The sequence below is a fragment of the Haemaphysalis longicornis genome, unplaced genomic scaffold (assembly GCF_048455015.1).
Source record: "Haemaphysalis longicornis isolate Haplotype H1 unplaced genomic scaffold, Haemaphysalis longicornis Haplotype H1 scaffold_2, whole genome shotgun sequence".
In the NCBI taxonomy this organism is placed as follows: Eukaryota; Metazoa; Arthropoda; class Arachnida; order Ixodida; family Ixodidae; genus Haemaphysalis; species Haemaphysalis longicornis.
Genome location: NW_027526295.1, coordinates 35228468 through 35246731, shown reverse-complemented (window position 1 = coordinate 35246731; position 18264 = coordinate 35228468). Strand labels below are relative to the sequence as shown.

Below are 18264 nucleotides of genomic sequence, written 5' to 3'. Positions count from 1 at the left end.
AGTTCCAGACAAACAATGACTCTGACCCGGTGGCCTGCAGGCACTTGCGTTCAGCAATATCCTCAGATAAATGCATTGCGGCCACTGCGGAGACCTACCGTAAGATATGTGGAAATATCAGAAAAAACATTAAGGAAGCTCACACTAGCGGGTAAGACTGAAGCTAGCGAAGATGTACGCAGCTTTCACGAAGATCACGACCGTTTACGTTCGTGAATGCAGCCGCTTTGCTCTTTATTTGCTGCCGGAACAACCTTTACTGCATCACTGTTGCTATAAGTGTGACCCTCATTGCTTTTTAAATGCGGAGCATTTCTTAGGCTCGCCTGGTCCTCCGTCGTTGATGACGGCGCCGTCCACACGTTTACAGCGCATGCGCAACTCTCCTCCTTACACCCACAGCTCCGCGATACTACACTATAAAAAAAGAAATAGTAGTTAGCGGCGCCCGGTTTCGATCCCACGACTCTCTGGCCGCAACGGGAGGTACGCGGTGCTCTTCCCACTACGCTACAAATCTGGGACAGGAGCAAGTGCTACGAACGCGCCTTATGTCCTTGACTCATTTAAACTATGTCAAGAAGCTACTGATACAACGAAGGCACGCGAAGCTGAACGTCAACGGAAACAACGAACTGAAAACTTTTGAGGGGGATGCTGAATTTCCCGTGGGAAAGCTGTGGTGGGAAGCGCCGCGCGCCTTGCAGCTCAACCAGCCCCGTCCGCAGCGCCTCTGATGCTGATTGTGGCACGGTGCCCCTAGGGATTGAAAACCAAAGAATCCATCACGAGATAGGTTCGCGTTCAACCACCGTCGTCATCTTCCCGTAGGGGAACCGCCGAAGAAGAAGAACGAGAAGACAAAGCTGCGAAGATGAGGGCGTGTACATTGCTCTCAGCTGGTGCACCAATGTCAACGAGCTTTACCTCACCAAAGCTGATGGAGACTACCGATTGTACCACAGAGGCAACATTGACAAGAACATGATGGACGAGTTTCGGCGCCTCGAGAACCACCGCCTACTCACCGTAACACAACTGCACTTGCGTGCCTTTGCCACCGGTGTGGACCCGGGCGCGGAATTTCCTCTGGCGCTAGTAAAAACCAGATCACTCAAAATAACGGCAACACAATGGAACCACACGGAACCGCCACGATGCTTCGTATCCTCATCAGGGTTCCCCACGGGAAGATGGTGTATTTTTTTCTGAAGTGACAGTCATCGGACGTCATCTTGGAGCAGCGCACGCTATGACGTATCTTTCTCGTTCCGAGCAAGTGTTGCCACAATTACGGCGAATGCTGAATTTTTTTCCCAATTTTGGCCAGTCTCTCTAAAAGGGAATGCTTGACTCGACAGACGTGCGCCGCGCCTTGAAGGTCGTCTCGAGGCACGTACACACGTGCGCTCGCTCTGAATTTTCTTTTTTTTTGTTTAGCTGCCAGGCACGTGCAGTAATCGAACCTCCCTAAGTGGGTATGCATGCTTGGGTAAACAAGCGTGCCCCGGTGATGCTGGGCGGTCGCCACGAGGCACAGGCGTCCTAGGGCTCGGCATTTTTTTGCTGTTTCTTTAACTGCCGGGTGGTCGCCACAACGCACGAGTTCCCGTGCGCGCACTCGGCACTTTCTTGGTATTTGTAACTGCGGACACACCAAATTACGATTTGCTAAACACTTTCGCTCCTGAAAAATCACACCATGCGACTTATTTACAACCCAAGCACACCAAACACAAACAGGACCGAAATACCTTGCTTGCCAGGTCTGATTCCCTACCTATTCCAACTAATCATCCTCCCAATGGCTGAAGAAGTCTTCGGGGCCCAAAACATCATAGCTGACCAACACAGCAGAAGAGGTCTCTGGCCTCTCTACATCGGAATAGGCGGATGCAAGGAAAACTGTGTTCGGTCCTGCAAGTAACCCATAACCCATAATAACCCATGCACTAGGTGGGCCGCATCATGATCCTGCTTACAGCCCAGCGCAGATCGTCGATGTCTGCACTACGAAGTGTCCCCTACCACCTGGACGAGTGCTCGATCGCCGAGTCTTCCATTCATTCGCAAGAGCAGAGCATGTGTTCGAGCGTGGCAAAGCACCACATTCCTGGAAATAGGGCTTCGTATACGTGTTAGGATAAAACATGTTGAGCCTCCGCGAGAAAGGAATTTCTGTCTTTCTCTCTCTACTTCTGCGAAGAATGGGTGGTACGCTGTATGCCTGTGACGGCCCTTATGCGGTAGGTCATTACCTAAAAGCAACTGGTTATCCTCAGGTGATGTTCCATTTTGCATTCTCCATTCAAGAAAAACTCAATAGTTTTAAACGTGGTCGCATAACATTGCCAGATTAAAATCTGGATTGCATTATGGTGTGTAGAACAGCGTTTCCCGCATATTTTTTTCAAGACGAGGACGCTAGGAATGGCGTTTTCCTCGCACCGACCTTGCCTCCTATTTACTGACGTAAGCTATGACGACACAGCACAAGTGCTCAGAACTAAATGTTAAAATAGACCATAACCACGACAAACACGTTTTCTTTCTAATCCAAATATTGCCTGTGCATCAGAATAACATTTAATAAGAAATGAAGGAAGCTCACATGAACGCGTAAGACATTGAAGGTAGCGAAGCTGTACGCAACTCGCACGATCATCATGATGGCTTCAATCCACAATAGACCCTATGCAAAATGCGCCCCGCCATCTCACGTCGACTCCGGTAACTAGGTCCGCCATTTTGGTACGGTCGTTTGAAACCGAAACCAAGTAGCAACACATAGAAGGCGGGCATTGACCACTCTTGGTGATGGACTACAATGCCGGAGCATTGCTGCGTGCCGCAGTGCACGCAACGAGGAAATACCGGTCCAGATGGAGAAAAGGCACGTGAAGTTCCACGCTCTTGAACAAACTTTCTGACGCGAACTATGCCGGCGCGAGCAACCTTTGTTAGACGCTGGGCGCGGTGCGCTGGGAGCGAATAGTTGTCATTGGTTTGCTAAGCGCAGGATTTCGTAGTCGCTGTTCGGATGAAAAACAGCGGCGTTGGAGTTCCGTGGTTCAGCCTTTGTATTCTAAATGAAGCCTAAGCGTGCGTCACCTATTTATGACTGACAGCGGCGCTCGAGCGGGGAAACAGTACCATACGTTGTCAAAATTAGGCTTTATTTCTTCACTAGTCCCTGTGGCTCTACGCCCGTTTCATTTCATTGTTAAATGGTACCGCTTAGCCCCTACACGAGCCTTTATCTTACTTAGGGCTGTAAACTTTTCTTGCCGCACTACGCCGCCACGGCACGGTTGAAAAGTTCCTGTGGCGGGCGCGCATGCTCCGTTGCATTTAGCTGCGTGTCGTTGCAGAAGTGGCGTACACTGTTTTATGATGATCTAATGGTGGGAAATTTGAGCTTTTGCACTTGGTTCCCGATTTGCCGGGCTGCAGGTTTGTTTACGTCAAGTTAACTTGTTGCCCATTGTCATTTCAGCCACAATTTATTTACTGTCGAATATTTTGCGACTAAAATACACACTCACTCCTCTAGTTTGTCACATACTGCATGCATGCCTCCGACGTAATGATAGTGGCCATTGATGTAGTTAGCTGAAGCAATTTTCAAGTTTTCATCAAAAAAAAAAAAAAAAAAAACTGCCAGAGCTGCATCAGTCCGCCGCGCATCAGCCTGAGTGCTTTTGCTTTTTTTGTATCCACAGTGAAAAACCCAGTAAATTAAAATACTTCGCTGATTTATAGCGCGTGCAGTATAGCAAACCGTGGATATAAATGGAACAAAGGGAAGCATTCGCGCACCCCTGCATGCAGCGGTCTAGTAAACACGACGTTGCCCAGCCTCTGCGGGCTCGCGAGATGACCACGGCGTGATGTGGCTTGAATGCTTGGTGGTAGCTCATAGGTGACCCACCAGGTGCCATGCGAGTCCTTGTTTCTGTTACTGTGGGGGGTGAGGCCAGCAAAACTGAGGCAAAAAACCCATTCCAAATGCTACCAAGTTTTCTCCCAAGCGCTAGCACGGCACTTTATTGCTGCTCGCATTGCTCCTGCACTCGACGTGCGCCGAACAGACGCATTGGCAAGGGAAGGGAGGGGCCATTTTCTTGCGGGCTTCTCCAGTCAATGTCTTGGACACTCGCTGGCTTGATGCCCTGCTGTCTCAGACGTCCCCACTGTTGTAGCAGCTGTGCACGCAAGCTCCGGTGGCGCCTCTTTAAAAGCTTGGGATTGCAAGAGGACGAGTAGGTGCACAGCCACCAGGATGTGACTGCATGCTCCACTGCAACCCACCGGGCACTCGCACTCTACCTCCACAATCTCCCCACTGTCCGTCTCAGAGGTGAGGCACACAACATAGGGCCGGCCAATTTTTCTCTGGGAGCGAAAGCAGCTGCTGACCACATGGATGAGGCCCAACCTACAAGAACAGAGAGAGTAACAGTAAATAGCACTCAGGGAAGAACAGGACTAGTCCGCTACAGTTTATGCTAAAGGGACAGAGCAGAAAGCAGTGGCCGCAAGGAACAGACTCAAAATGACCAGATTTTGTGTCTTGCTTAACACTGTTGCAAGGGCAATAATCTACACCTCAAACAGCAATGATGTCAAAATTGTTTTTCAAGTTCGAGCGTGCAAGTATCGCTGCATGCTTTGTTAATGTACTTTCAAAAGAAAGAAGTTTAACATTTATAAACCTCACCGTGGGTAATGATACCAGTACCGCATATTCGTGTTCGTCATAACTTAAGCAAGCAATATTATGATTATCTGGAACTCACTTCCAAAACCTTTCGAGATAAACAGGTAAACATTCGGGCTATACCGATGACCAATCTAATTTAAAAAAAATTTAGTTCAGTGAGTTCGAGCTAACGAGGTTTTACGGTATTATCTGTTCGGGCGCACTCAAAACATGCGCTTTAGAAACTACCACAACCACCCCACTGCCAAAAAAGGACAAGCCAGACACACAAACAGATTTTTGCGGCAGGACATGCGCAATAAATAATGAAAATACACACAAAAAAGAAAAATCAAGGCGCATGTGCGCTTTTGTAGTTGACTTTGCCGCAAAGTACGAATGCTTTGCGGCAAACGCGCAGGCGGACGACCATCACGGAAAACGGCCGCAACTTTTCCGTAAACATCTTCGCCAAAAATAATCCCGTAAATTCGATGTACGCCATTTCAATCCACCCACTAGCGGCACGGTCTGGCGATTGTCGCTTTCCACTTTCAGGGTTACTGCAACAGGGTCCCCGCTAAGCATTTGCATGGTAAACAACGGTGAACAAAGTGCTATACAAATGCTCATACCGGTTAACTCGCCTCAAGGAAAAAAAACAGATTTACTTACTGGGAGTCGCACGTGTTTGTCCGCACCGACGAAGGCGAGCAATGCGGCTCAGTGGCTAGGCCGGCTAGGCGGCATGCCCTGCTCCGCTGCCGCTCGGATGGGTCTTTGGCGCGGCACCCCGAGTGGTATGAGTCTTCAGACACAGTCGGCAGCGCAGACGAGTCCTTCGTCCACAATCCGTCGTCGGGACCCGGAAAACGCAGTCCAGTTTGAGCCATACCGCGTTACCGTCACCTACTCTTCCACAGTAAACAATCCGAGACTTCGCGATCGTCGCCCGTACCAATATGGCGGACGGTCTTGTTTACATCAGTGTTGCTAGATCACCAAGCAATTTCGCATAGGGTCTATTGCAGCCGATTTGCTTCTTCGCGGCCGCAATGACCTTCACTTTATCATCTGTAGTAAGTGTGATCTCCCTGCATTTTTTGTGAAGTAATAATTGTTGGATATTACCTTGGGGAGGGCTATTACGCGTCTTTCTCGTTCCGAGCAAGTGTTGTCATGAAAACGGCGAACGGTGAAGTATTTTGTTTGTCCAATTTTGGCTAATCTCCCTAAGTGAGTATTCTTGGCTTGACAAACGTTTTTGGGAGATGCTGGGGGTCGTTGAAGGCACGCACACGCGTGCTCTCGGCATTTTAATGGTTTGTAAGTGCTTGGGACAGGGAACGCTAGGTGGCGTTGGCTGAGATCGGACACGTTTTGCACCGCTCTGTCTTTCACGCCCTGTGTGTTTACCGCAGGCACCCTGCCTGTTATGAACTGTTGTAATCGGTGCCCAACCACCCCTGGCGCCGCCTCATAACGTTCGTCGTCCCCTCCAACCCCCTGCCGCTTCTCGCGGCCGTTCGCCTTCTTTGGTTCTGAAAGTAGGCCAGCACGCCAGCAAGAACGGCGGCGGCAGCGCGCTGCCGCTCCGCCGCTGCCCCGCACGAGAACCCAACGGAGAACTCAACGCACCTCCATCGTAGCGTCCAGCGCCCCTTTGCCACCGTGTCGCCAGCCCTGCTATGGCAACGATGTGAAAATGGACACATCAGAACCGCAATTAACTTCAGCTTCATTCCCGCCATCCAACGCTGTTAAAAGGTCGCCCGGGTCTACAAGCACAGCGGAAAATTCAAAGCAGGACTAGACAAAACGATCCCGCCCATCGCCTTTGTCAACAACAGCTGCAATGCCACCTGAGGCATCATCGTATAAGGTGGTCATCAAGTCCCACGCTAACGTCGACATGTCTACAGTGCCCAGTCGGTTTATTCAAGCTGCAGTGGCCACATGCTTGAACGTCCCAGGTTTCCGTGGGTTTGCCGTGCACAAGCCCACTAATACGATTTCAGTGTGGGTTCCCTCCTTGGATTTGGCCACCAAGCTCCAGACCTTGAACAACATACAGGTCTCGCAGACAGACAGTGTACAGGTCGAGGCATACTTGGCCGCTGGAACTGACTTGAAGCGCTACGTGGTATCAGGCGTAGACTATGGTGAGACACCAGAACAGCGTCGTCAGGAGCTCTCCTGCTCCATTCGCGAAGTTGTTGCCGTCCGGTATATGGGCACAAGTCGCACCTGTCTCGTCACCCTGCGAGGTCCGCCTTCTCATCCAGACCGCATAGTGTACTATGAATGCATATTGCGCCCTCGGCCATTCAAGCCATCTGTTGTATACTGCTACTCGTGCTACAGGCAGGGGCACATGAAATCCTCCTGCCCTTATCCACCAACAGAAAACCCTGAGGAGGCCACAACGTCGCAGACTTTTTGATGCGGCCTCTGCAAATCGAACGACCACGACATCACTTCCCGGAAGTGCCCTACTAAGCTGGAGGCCAACAAGAAAGTCCGCGAGCGGCGCCTAAAACAAAGTTAAAGGCATGCCGAACCCCCATTGCTGGAACAGGTGACGATTTACAACCGATAAGCGGCTTTGACACGCTTAGAGGAGGACTTCTCTGGAGCAGAACCTGAACCATCAGCAATGATGACGTACACTCTGGCACTCTAGACGTAACGTGCCAGCTGTCGACGTTCGCCTCCTGTGCAAGAGCAGCTACCAGTTTCTGATTTAGATGAAGACTCCGAAATTGGAAACAGGCTGGATACACTGGAAAAAGAAATTTAGTGGCTCAAAGAACGTCGTGCAATGCTTCAGCGCCGGCGTGCGAGTACCCGCCTCACGGACACTCAAAGCACGAACGTCTCCGTTCCTCCAGGTAATCAAGGGTGTACATCCAACAGCATGTCTCCACGTGAATTGTTGTTTTGTTGTGCAACAACTCCAGACTCTCACCTCGGTTTTAATGGCCAACCTCCGCCGATGATGGTACCTCTGAATCCGGGCTCATCTGAGAGGTTGTGGTTGGGGTTTGCGACGGAAAAAGGAAAGGAAATTCACTGGGGATATTTTGAGCTCGCAGGGAGCTCACCTGCATACAACCCAGTGCAGGGGAAGGGAAGTAGAGGGGAGTGATATGATAAAGTAGAAAGAGAGAAAAAGAGAAAGGTATAAATAGAGCTGTCAGTCCTAGAAGGCTCTCAGTTCGGGCTGCGCGCAAACCTGGGCTCGGACCCTGTGCTGTGCGGTGACTTCAGCGCACATCACCCTGCCTGGGGGAGTCACCGAGCCACCCGAAGGGGGCGAGAGCTGTTAGACGCCGTCACCACCTGTGGACTGCACGTGGCCAACACCGCGAGCCCTACTTTCGTCGATCCTTGTCGTCGCCGTGACACGACCCAGCAGTCATGCATCGACTTAACCCTGGTGGCGCAGCGGTGCGCCTATTCTTGGGAGACCGCCGCCAGCACGTGGGGTTCTGACCACTACCCCATACTGGTCACCCCCGGGAACTACCGCAAGCGAGTCGACACAAGGGCTTAGCTATCACGAACTGTGTCGACTTCCGCAAGGAAATGACCAAATGCACCGAGGACCCTGAAGTCGACTTCCTCGCAGAAGTCGTGCGGTGCGCCGACAAGGCAACAGTACGGGGAGAGGTACCTCTCTGCACGCCACTCCCGGACATGCAGCTGCTACGGCTTCCGGCCAGCCGCAACCGGCTACAGAGGAAGGCTTTGAGAAGCAAGCGCCCAGAAGATTGGACCGAGTACCGGTGGGCGGACGCCCAATGCCGCCGACGGGCACGGCAGCGTCGCAGTCAGGGCTGGGAGTCGCTGTGTTAGTCCATGGACTCTCGCAAGGACCCGGGCGGGCAGAGCCTGGCGTATCTTTAGGACTCTGTTGGGGCCTACTACCACCAGCCAGCGTCCCCTGCATGCGGTCGCCATATCCCTGGGCATCACAGAAGGGGCCCTGGCGGAGCTGTTCGCCGACCAGTTTGCCAAGGCCGCTCAAACCACGCCTCCAGTTCCTGCGGCCTCAGCCGACGCGGCGCCAGCCGCCCCACACAACCAGAAAGTTGTGTCCCTCTGCTCCACGGACATCCCACTCCGTGAGCTCCAACCCGCCCTGAATCGATACCCCAAGCGGCGGAGCGCTCCTGGTATGGACGGGGTTACGTACCAGATGCTGCGGAACCTGGACGTGACTCAGTTAGAGCCGCTTCTGCGACGGTTCAATCGGGTCTGGCAGACTGGTGTCCTCCCGCCACCCTGGCTCGTGGGGCTCATCTCGCCAATTCTCAAGGTCGGCAAGCCCCCGACGCAGCCACAGTCCTACCGTCTTGTGTCCTTGACGTGGGCTGCTGGGAAGGTTATGGAGAGTGCAGCCCTGGCCCGTCTCGAGTGGATTGCGGACCACAGAGACGTCTTCCGGGAGCAGCAAAGCGGCTTCAGGCGGCACCGCTGCACGGCTGACTCCCGGCGGGACGTCGTCTTCATGCTGGAACAGGCCCACCACGACAAGGAGGAGGCCTTCCTGCTCCTGCTAGACATGCGGTCGGCATTCGACACGGTTGCCCACGGGGCCATCCTGGAGGATCTGGACGGCATGAGCGTTGTGGGGCGCCTAGGAGAGCTTCGCCAACGTCTTCTGTGTGGGAAGACACTTGCATGGGCGCTACTACTCCAGGAAACTAACGGTCTCCCTTCCCTTCCTAGATTTGTGGCGTATTCGTCTCCATTCATCTTGGAGCGCCGGAGTCTAAGGCCTTATGTTCTCCCAGGAAAGGTAGCCGTCTACGCCCACTCCAGCTATCCTCACACCCGCTTCGACCCAGCGCGATGGTCAAAATGTCAAAACAGCAGGACACGACTGACCCTGAGCAGCACGCCCCTGAAACAGGGGGGGGGGGTTTCTCCTAGACCCTGTTGCTTACCGTGTAGTAATTCATCTGAGCACGATCTTGACTCCTAACTGCATCTTAGACACCAGAAAATAGCTCCAGTTACTTGCGTGCTGTGGCCTTAGTTTCAATTTTGGGAATCCAGAAACTTGCACGAACGAAATTTCAGAAATTCACTAAGTCATTCCTCTTTCAATTATAACGTTTCTCGCTGAATTTGCAGAGCTGAAATCATTTTAGCTTTTTTTTCGTTAATCAAGGTCCTAGGAGTGAGACTTTCACATATTGAAATCTTGTTGCGCGGCATTTTGTCCCTGCAACTTAGGCAAATTGCAGTGCGCAGGGACTGTGTGATTTTCGTGTCATAAATTTCTGTTTCGATGACATTTTTGCGCGGTCCTATATCTTCACGATAACCTTTCGGCAAAACCTGAATCCTAATGATCTAACCAACACCATGCAGCGTAGTCTCAGCAATCTGACACGTCTTCGTTGCCCCGCGCTAACCCGCCCTATGGCGCACCACAACCACACTAAAAAGAATCATTGCCATCCTATTCTGTAAAGGTTAATGACCAGCTGAGGTGTTTCTGGATTATTGTTTGTTTACAAACTTCCGCTTAAACCGCGCCGTCGCGCTGGGAAAGGGTTCAGCAAAATTATGGCAGCGCGGGCGTCTTGCGTTTTCCGCATCGCGGTATTCGACCTCTCGACAGAGATAGCGCTCACGTTTGGCGTTCTTACATTGTGTGTGCGACACACCATGTAAGAAAGCCAACTTTCAAAGACAGCATTTTCTAGACATTCATTCAGGGGCACCATACCCCGTCTACATCAAAATATGAAGCTGTGGAGGCTAACAGAAGGCAGAAAGGAGAGGGTTTGCGACAGGGCTGAGTAGGGGACTGGCCTTTTCCAGTTCACGCATGCAAAAAAATAAAAATGGTGGAGTTGGCCTGTAACAGCTCGATGTAAAAAATTTGGCTGGCGCTTACAATTCTCCCTAATGCAATATTTGTGCGCAGCAGCAGTGCTCTGAAGCAGCACTCACTCGTGGGTTCTCTCGACGCCAGCGATGATGAGCCTCCGCGTCGGCGGAGCGAAGTGCGTCTCAGGAAGGGACCGTGAACTGCGTCTTAAGCGAACGCGCATCATAGTCACGCGCACGACCTCACGTTTTCGCCAAGCGTCGCGCCGTCGAGCGCCTCGTGCGGGCACAGCATACTGCCCCTTCCCCTCCCCCACCGCACACTTTCTGTAAGCGCTGGCTCGCGCCACCAAAGCAAACCACCCTCCCCTCCCCATTTAGCGACACTCTCCTTCTTTGCTTTCTTTCATCGTTCGCTTTTTCTTGCACTCGTCGGTCTTGCCATACATAGTTCACTCGGTTACGACGGCGACGCGGCTCAGCCCAGAGACGGCCGCCAAGGGCTGCGCCCTAAAAAAGAAAGAGTGGTGCCGAGAAAAGTGGGGTGCGGTTAAGTATTCCAAAATTAACGGCATTTTGAAGGTTTTCAGTCCACCAGGAGACATGGGGATGTGTTTTAGCTTACGCAAGCTGTGCTTTACTCCCCTCAAAGCAATTTTTTTTCTTGTGGCGATTTGTGCCTTTACACAAATGCAACCAAGCCGCTTCTGCTAGAAGGAACCGCTCCTTTTTTGGCACAGATATTTTTTGCGTTTTCGCAACGCGTAGTAGCGGAGATTGCCGCCGGGCAGTAACCGACGCCTCAAAGTGCAGATAATACGCTGCATGGGGCTCACCGCAGTGGCTCAGTAGATTAGGCGTTGCACTGCTGAGCCCAAGGACGCGGGTTCGATTCCGGGCCATGGCGGCCGCTTTTCTGGTGGAGGCTGAAAGCAGAAACACTGGTGTGTTCGAGATTCTGGAGCACGTTATAGATACCCATGTAGATAAATTTAATCCGGAGCCCTCCACTACGTCGCTCCTCGTAACCCGTATAGTTCCGGCGCGTTAAACCGCATAATGAATTAACGCTGCACCGAGATGGGCCATATGATGCCGGAATCGTCGAAGGGCTATCGCTTCAGCTATTACGAGGTGCATCGTAGAATACCACAAGAGAGTCATTGCAACGGAAATCTTTGCTACAAAATCACACGATCTTTTTAAACAGCAGGTCCGGAAGATTCGCGTCCTTAAGGCAGGATAAAAAGTTTTGAGACAGGTTAAAAATCTATAATAAAGTCGCATTCTTCTGACCCGGTTGAGCAAACAAATGCAAGAAATGTTTTTGGCTTTACAAGCCAAGCGACGACTAATATGACCGAAACATGAATCGTTGTATTATTTATCTTTTTATTTAAATATTTTTTATTTCATTCCTAAATTTTTTGTTAAACCTATTGATTGTCAAAATTGAAAGTAAGACCCGCACTGAACAAGAGGGTGTCGTCCGCAATTCCAACTCGCTCAAATATTGCTCATTTATTCGTTCCATTACTTTTCTTATATATCGGTTTTCCTAACTACCTTCTCTTTAGGCATTATGCAAATAATTTCGCTGAAGCTGTGCGGCTTCTTTGACGCGCGTCCTAAAAGGGCACTTCCCACCTTTCCTTATGAAGAGTTATCCTGTCCGCGCGTTCTTTGTATAGGTCTTCCAGAAGCTAGGCCATTGTGCGTTTCTCCTAATCCCTGTTCTCTCAACGATTCCATCAGTGCAGTTGTTTCAGCTAATTCAAAGGCTTTTCCGGAATCAATAAGTGGCATGCAAAGATGTTTATTATACTCGCACATTTATTCATTACCATGTTGATGGCATGAATGTCATCCATCGCTGAGCAATAGTTCCTATGCCCAGCCTGTTTCCTCGCTTCTTATAAATCCGGGGCATCAAGTATGGGATTAAGAGATGTATCATGGCGAACAACCTGTTATCGACACAGAGTAGGCTGATAAAAACTCGTAAGGTCTCTAGCATGACCTGACCTTGTTTTTAATTAGAAATATCTGGAGTTTTTCAAGTTCAGTTGCATGTTTATGCCTTGAGGCATTCTGAGGACAATTTTGCTACCTTTCCTAGCCCAACATCACCGCAATTTTGTTAGTATACCATCGGCACCCCATCATCCCATGCGGCTTTACTTTTACACTTCCTTGAGCGCATTTTCTCCAATACTTTACTTGCATCCCGTTTTACTACCATCCCACTCGCCAAACGTATCATCTGTCAAAGAATCCCGATTCTGGCGCCGACTGCATATCGGCACATACTATAACTGATACAACTTCACTGCCCTCTTCGAAACCTCCCCTTCACGTATCGCTGCCCGGAATGTTAAGGAAGTATTGACACAAACTTTCAAACCTCAGATAACTATGTGACACGCTTCCTCTTCATACGGGGATACCCCCTCGGAAGTTTAGGTAGTAACGGTTCAGTAAAACACGTCTTAAATTAGTTTCAATTCTTGCACGCACGAGAAACCTCATCCGCACGTTCGAGCAAGCCCATGACGTCATTAGCGCTACGACACAAACTACCGACGTCAGGGCTCCCATAACGTATCGAGGTGTCCGCGGTGCTGCTGGCTGCCTCTGTGTTTGCTTGACAGAAACCGAAAGTGACACAAATAAACGGAGCCGTAAGTAATTATTTGTGCTGCGTTAGACAACCTAATGTGCCATTGTATGATTCGTGGGCTCGTAGGCAGGTACAGCCGCTAAAAAAGCGTAAAACAAAAATTTTTTGTAACTACTCCTTTAAGCCCCTGCTACCACTTCCCCCCTCACAATCTTCCTCTAACACCTTCCCCCTTTCTCCTAGCGGGAGGAATGCGCTAGGGGAGAAGCCAGCACCCGCTCGAGCAGCGCACTGATCGAGCAGGTCCCCCAAACAGCAGCTGTGCTCTTCCTTTTCTTTTCTTTTTTTTTATTTTTGCGGCCAAAACCTCAGGTGCCCTATTCTGCGAAAAACCATCGTTTTTTCTGGTCGAGGAAGTGGCCGTCGCTGCAAAGGGTGATGGTATTTGATCACCACAGTAGCACCACAATGCACTGCTACTGCGGCATATCCCTGCGATACCAGGGGTAGAACAAAAGCTGTTGACGTTCCTTCATTCCTGGAACATTATCGCTCGAGGGTGGTGGGGGGGGGGGGGGGGGCGTCAGGAATCGGGCATTTTCAGGGGGCAATGTGCCCGCTTCAGAAACTTTACAAAATTATAAATGAAGACGAAAAATGTTGCAGAACAATGGAAATATCGCCAGACTTGTTGCTTCCACAGTACGTAAGCAGGCGTAAACGCTCCAAGGTATTTTTCACGGCTCAGTAAACGTTTTACCTACGTGTATGTTTACCTTAACCTCGTCGATTGTTGCTGCTGGAACCTCGCCCGCTTAATCAGAACTACATGACGGTATTCCCTCTGACAGTCAACAACTATTAGTACCCGGTACAAGTAAAATACACCAATTTGCTTTTGTAGCGAAACGCAAGCTCCTAACCGTATTCGTGCCACGTATTTTGCTATACATGGCAGGTAATTTGTGCGCGACTAGTTTTATCGTCACTGCAAAGTAACTCAGCCCTCTCGTGGCATGCTTGTGCAGAATATGTGCTCGGCGCTGAGCTCAAGGTTGGACTACGAGCGGAGGATGCGGGGACCGGTCGCCCCTGCCAGCCTAAGGTGAGAGGAAAGACGGCCTTCTCCACGTCTTACTGCTATATTTCAATTCATGACTGGGTACATTGCATCGGTCGTACTCAACATCCGTGCCTACAGGAGAGGTTCTGTCACTGGGTGTCACATTGGGTCGATTTGCTTGTAGTTCCCGGTAAGAGAAGAGCGAGAAAAGTAGGAGCCATTCCACTGTGTGAAGGTGGATGGCCAACCAAGCTGTTTTAGATACATACGTGGTGAAACATGGTTACATAGAGGAAAAGTATTTATGTTTCTGTTTATTTGGTTATAATAGAGACCATGGCTTGTTAGGTTGCTTAGCGAAACTTAGAAGGACTACAGTTTCATCCTACATACTAACGCAAACCTGGGGCTGTCCATTTCGCTGCCGTAGAAGCTCATGTACTTACAACAGACGTCAAATCTGCATGCAACGTTTAGAACTTCACTGTTAACTAAGTAAACAAAATTCGTCGTAATAGTAGTCTTCCTAACGTCGAATTATCACATACTTTCTTCCTGAATGATATCGATAAAACAACGGTTACTGCCGTTTTCTGTAGGAATAGTCTTCCCGTAGGTGCACGTACTGGCGGAAGACCTAAATACTCTTACGGCCATAACTTCACTCTGAAATAACGGTTTTTGAAAAGTAAATGTCGTCAGCTCCAGATACACACCCGATATTCTTAGAAAGGTTTGATATAACAAAAGTTACGGCCGTTTTCTGCTTAGCATTCCCGATTGTGTTGGATTTGCTGCGAAGCGTCTTTGCTTACACAAAACATAAACATTGCTTTGCTCGCGCTTTGGCTTGCACAAAAAATTGCAGTGTTTGAAGGTGGATAACCAGCACACGACATAAACGGGCACTTAAGTAAATTTGTCAAGCTCCTGTTTTTGCTTGCACTGCGAAGACTGGCTCAAATGAACACGCTTTTGGTCGTTTATCCGGGCGATAAGGCGATATTTATTTTATAAGGTCAGAAACAAGAAAAACTATCATCCGCGGTTTGCGGCGGCTGCACGAACTAACCGCAGTGACGTCAGGTAATGATGCTACGTGCTTGGACGATGTCCAAACTTCGCATTCAAACAAGTTTCGGTTTCGGTTCTGTGATACAACATGCTTGGCATCTCGCGTTATCGTTGGATGGGCATTCTGGACATATCAGTAATTGCTATACCGCGTTTCTCCAATGTTTTCGGCTGTAAAATACGTCATTTAAGGCTACCAGGACGGCTTGGAATCGTAGAAATCACTAGCCGAGGCCTACGCAGTGGATGAACGCGCTCTGCGTCACAGCAGACGCTCCTATGACATGTGCATTTCCCCCATCTTCGGAGCTTGCCTCACTCATGCCTGTATCGTAAAAAGTGTGTTCGCAAAAGGCCAAGGGACCCGCCGCGGTGGCTCAGTGGCTAAGGCGTTGCGCTGCTGAGCACGAGGTCGCGGGTTCGATTCCCGGCCGCGGCGGCCGCTTTTCTGATGGAGGCGAAAAGCAAAAACGCCCGTGTGTACGAGATTTCGGCGCACGATAAAGATCCCCAGGTGGTCAAAATTAATCCGGAGCCCTCCACTACGGCGCGCCTCATCGCCTGCGTTGCGTCGGCGCGTTAAATCCCACAATCAATCAATCAATCAAAAGGCCAAGGAGCTGCTGATTGTAGCCTGTGCCCACTGTCCGCAAGCAGTCGGCGCTTTTGGCAACAGCACGCCAACAAGAACTCGCTAGCGCGTCAATATCAGTGCGCACGCGTCCTGCGGAATCGCTCGTGTAGCAATGAATGTTACAGTGCAAAAATGCCGAATTCAGTATAGAAAACATCGGCCGAAAACGAAAAAATCAACTTATAAAAAAAGCGTGCTCTCGCAGACTTGAACTTGCGACTTGCAAAAAACATACCTAGCACGCCACACCACTCGGCCATAACCCAGAGCTGCCAGTGTTGGAAATATATATGGTATATAATATATGACCAGTTTACATTTTTATTAGTTTGATCACTGCAAGGAGCATAGATGACTACTTGTTCTATAGTGCTCGTGCAGTAGGTGTTCACGAAGTGTCCACTATATCTCATGTCTAGCAATTGCATTTCTTAGAAGAAAAAGCGTTCGCAGATGTATGATCGTGCTGCTGACCGCTGTGCTTGTTCACCCACACAGCGGAAAAAAAGTGCTTCCTGCACCCTAGTTTTCGGTGTACGGTAAAAGTGTCCGTTGATTTTATTTGCTTAGTACCTATATTAACTTTGCTGACTCTTCTTCCGCCTTCCCTTCGCCTTAGATTTTCCTTCTCGTGCCAGTCAGGGAAACGTTGCCTGTGCGATTGTGAAGTGCTTGTGTGAAGCAACCTGGACTTGGAGATTGACCCAGTGTACAAACTAACAAATTCAAGGAAGGCACATTGTTCCATTCACGGAGGTGCCGTGGCTTAGTTTCAACTGAGCGAACGAATTGCGACGACCCGTCGGATGCCAGCGGACTAAACGCTGGGCCGACGGACTCTGTCGGAAGGTCATCGAGCCGTGCAGTAGCGCAGTCAAGCCAAGTCATTTTTTCCTGACGTCACACGAAAACGCAACAGAAAATGGGCGAGGATACAGACAGGAGGACAGCATTTTCGAATTGATTTTTCTACTAAATAAATTCGCGTAAAAGCACCCATAGTGGTCAAAACACGGCCTGCTTGGCCGGGACTCTGGACTAAAATTTGTGCTAGTAAAACCACAACGTTTACAATTTACTTCAGTGTCCCTTTAAAGCGAGAGAAAATTTAATGACAGGGGTGGGCTGATCAGGATGTAAATGAAAGGTAGAAAAATTTTAATTTTCTTTTGTGTTCACGTCAGTCATACATAAGAAAGACATATATATACGCACACACCTTTTTTTTTTGGTGTGGTAATCTTGGAAATGGTTCCTATAAGTAACTTATTCTCGTAAAGTGCATATAAAACTAATGATGCGTATTCGCTTAAGATACGAGCCATACTTAGGTCTGCAAAATGGTTTCTATTATCAACTCATCCACTCGAGATGAATATCCAAGTGAAGAGACACATAATCTCGCCGTACAAATCTAGTCTTTGAGGGCGTGCGACTTCTGTGGCAACCACTTATTACAGGCATACCAGAACGTTCGTTTTCCAATGTCTCAGGCTTCCAAGGCGCATGGGGCCTCGGCAGCTTTGTTGCCGAGGAAAGGAAACAAACCTCAATCCTAGCCATTAGAACTTCTCTAAAAACACATAATCTTAGTCATAAGCAGTTACTTTGTACAAAAAAAAATACATGCTCATAGTCTGTCTGTGAGTGATATGACTATTTTATACAACGTCGCTGGTCAAGCCAGCTTAACAAGGCGTAAAGGCTCCCAAATGTTTACCATATTGAAAACGCTAGTTTTCTTGTCAAAAGACGACAATTCAGCAGACGATAAAGCGCAAAATAAAGCGCATTAGCAACGACTAACGCCACCGTGGTCCCTCTCTCGTGCCTGCTACGTTTTTTCGCAGGGTGAACGTGCCACTGCAGAACTTGCGTGCGCTCTCCGAGGCCTTCGTATGCGACGAGCGCGCGAAGATGAACCCGGAGCGGAGGTGCATCTTGTGGTGACTGGTGAACCCGCAAAAGTCATCTTCCACCGCCTTGCTGCCCCAATAACCATTGACCTGTTATCTACCCATACCGCCTATCGTATACAAATGCACTATGTTTATCGCAGTTTTATTCCTTAATTATTAAAGTTTTGAATAAAGCACCAAGCATTTTTATATATGGGTTAGGTATTTTCTACTCGCGATATATTGCAAAAAGCCCAATAAGAAGTTTTGCCTGCAGCCTTGAGTTCCTCGAAAACGTAGTGACGGACGAAATACAGGGACAAGGTTTGTGGCCTGGAGTGCGCATTTCACCAATCGGCGGGCGCAGAGTTGCAAGTAAGTGCCTCTCCTTGACTCTAGTTCGGGCGGTTGTCATTGTAAACACGA

General features: G+C 49.6%; 1 protein-coding gene across 1 annotated transcript; it reads left to right on the top strand.

Annotated features, from left to right (window-relative positions):
* Window positions 1-13954: 13954 nt before the first annotated feature.
* On the top strand, window positions 13955-17989 carry LOC144167055 (neprilysin-1-like). The gene is made up of 2 exons (XM_077696444.1): window positions 13955-14274; window positions 17791-17989. The coding sequence occupies exons 1-2, from the start codon at window positions 14186-14188 to the stop codon at window positions 17888-17890; spliced, it is 189 nt and encodes a 62-aa protein (XP_077552570.1). The 5' UTR covers window positions 13955-14185; the 3' UTR covers window positions 17891-17989.
* The last annotated feature ends 275 nt before the right edge of the window (window positions 17990-18264 follow it).

Excerpts from the sequence above, each read along its gene's own strand:
- LOC144167055 (XM_077696444.1), top strand. The coding sequence starts at position 14,186 with ATGCTTGTGCAGAATATGTGCTCGGCGCTGAGCTCAAGGTTGGACTAC. Across the intron at positions 14,275-17,790 it reads GTCGCCCCTGCCAGCCTAAG|GGTGAACGTGCCACTGCAGA; the intron begins GTGAGAGGAAAG and ends GTTTTTTCGCAG.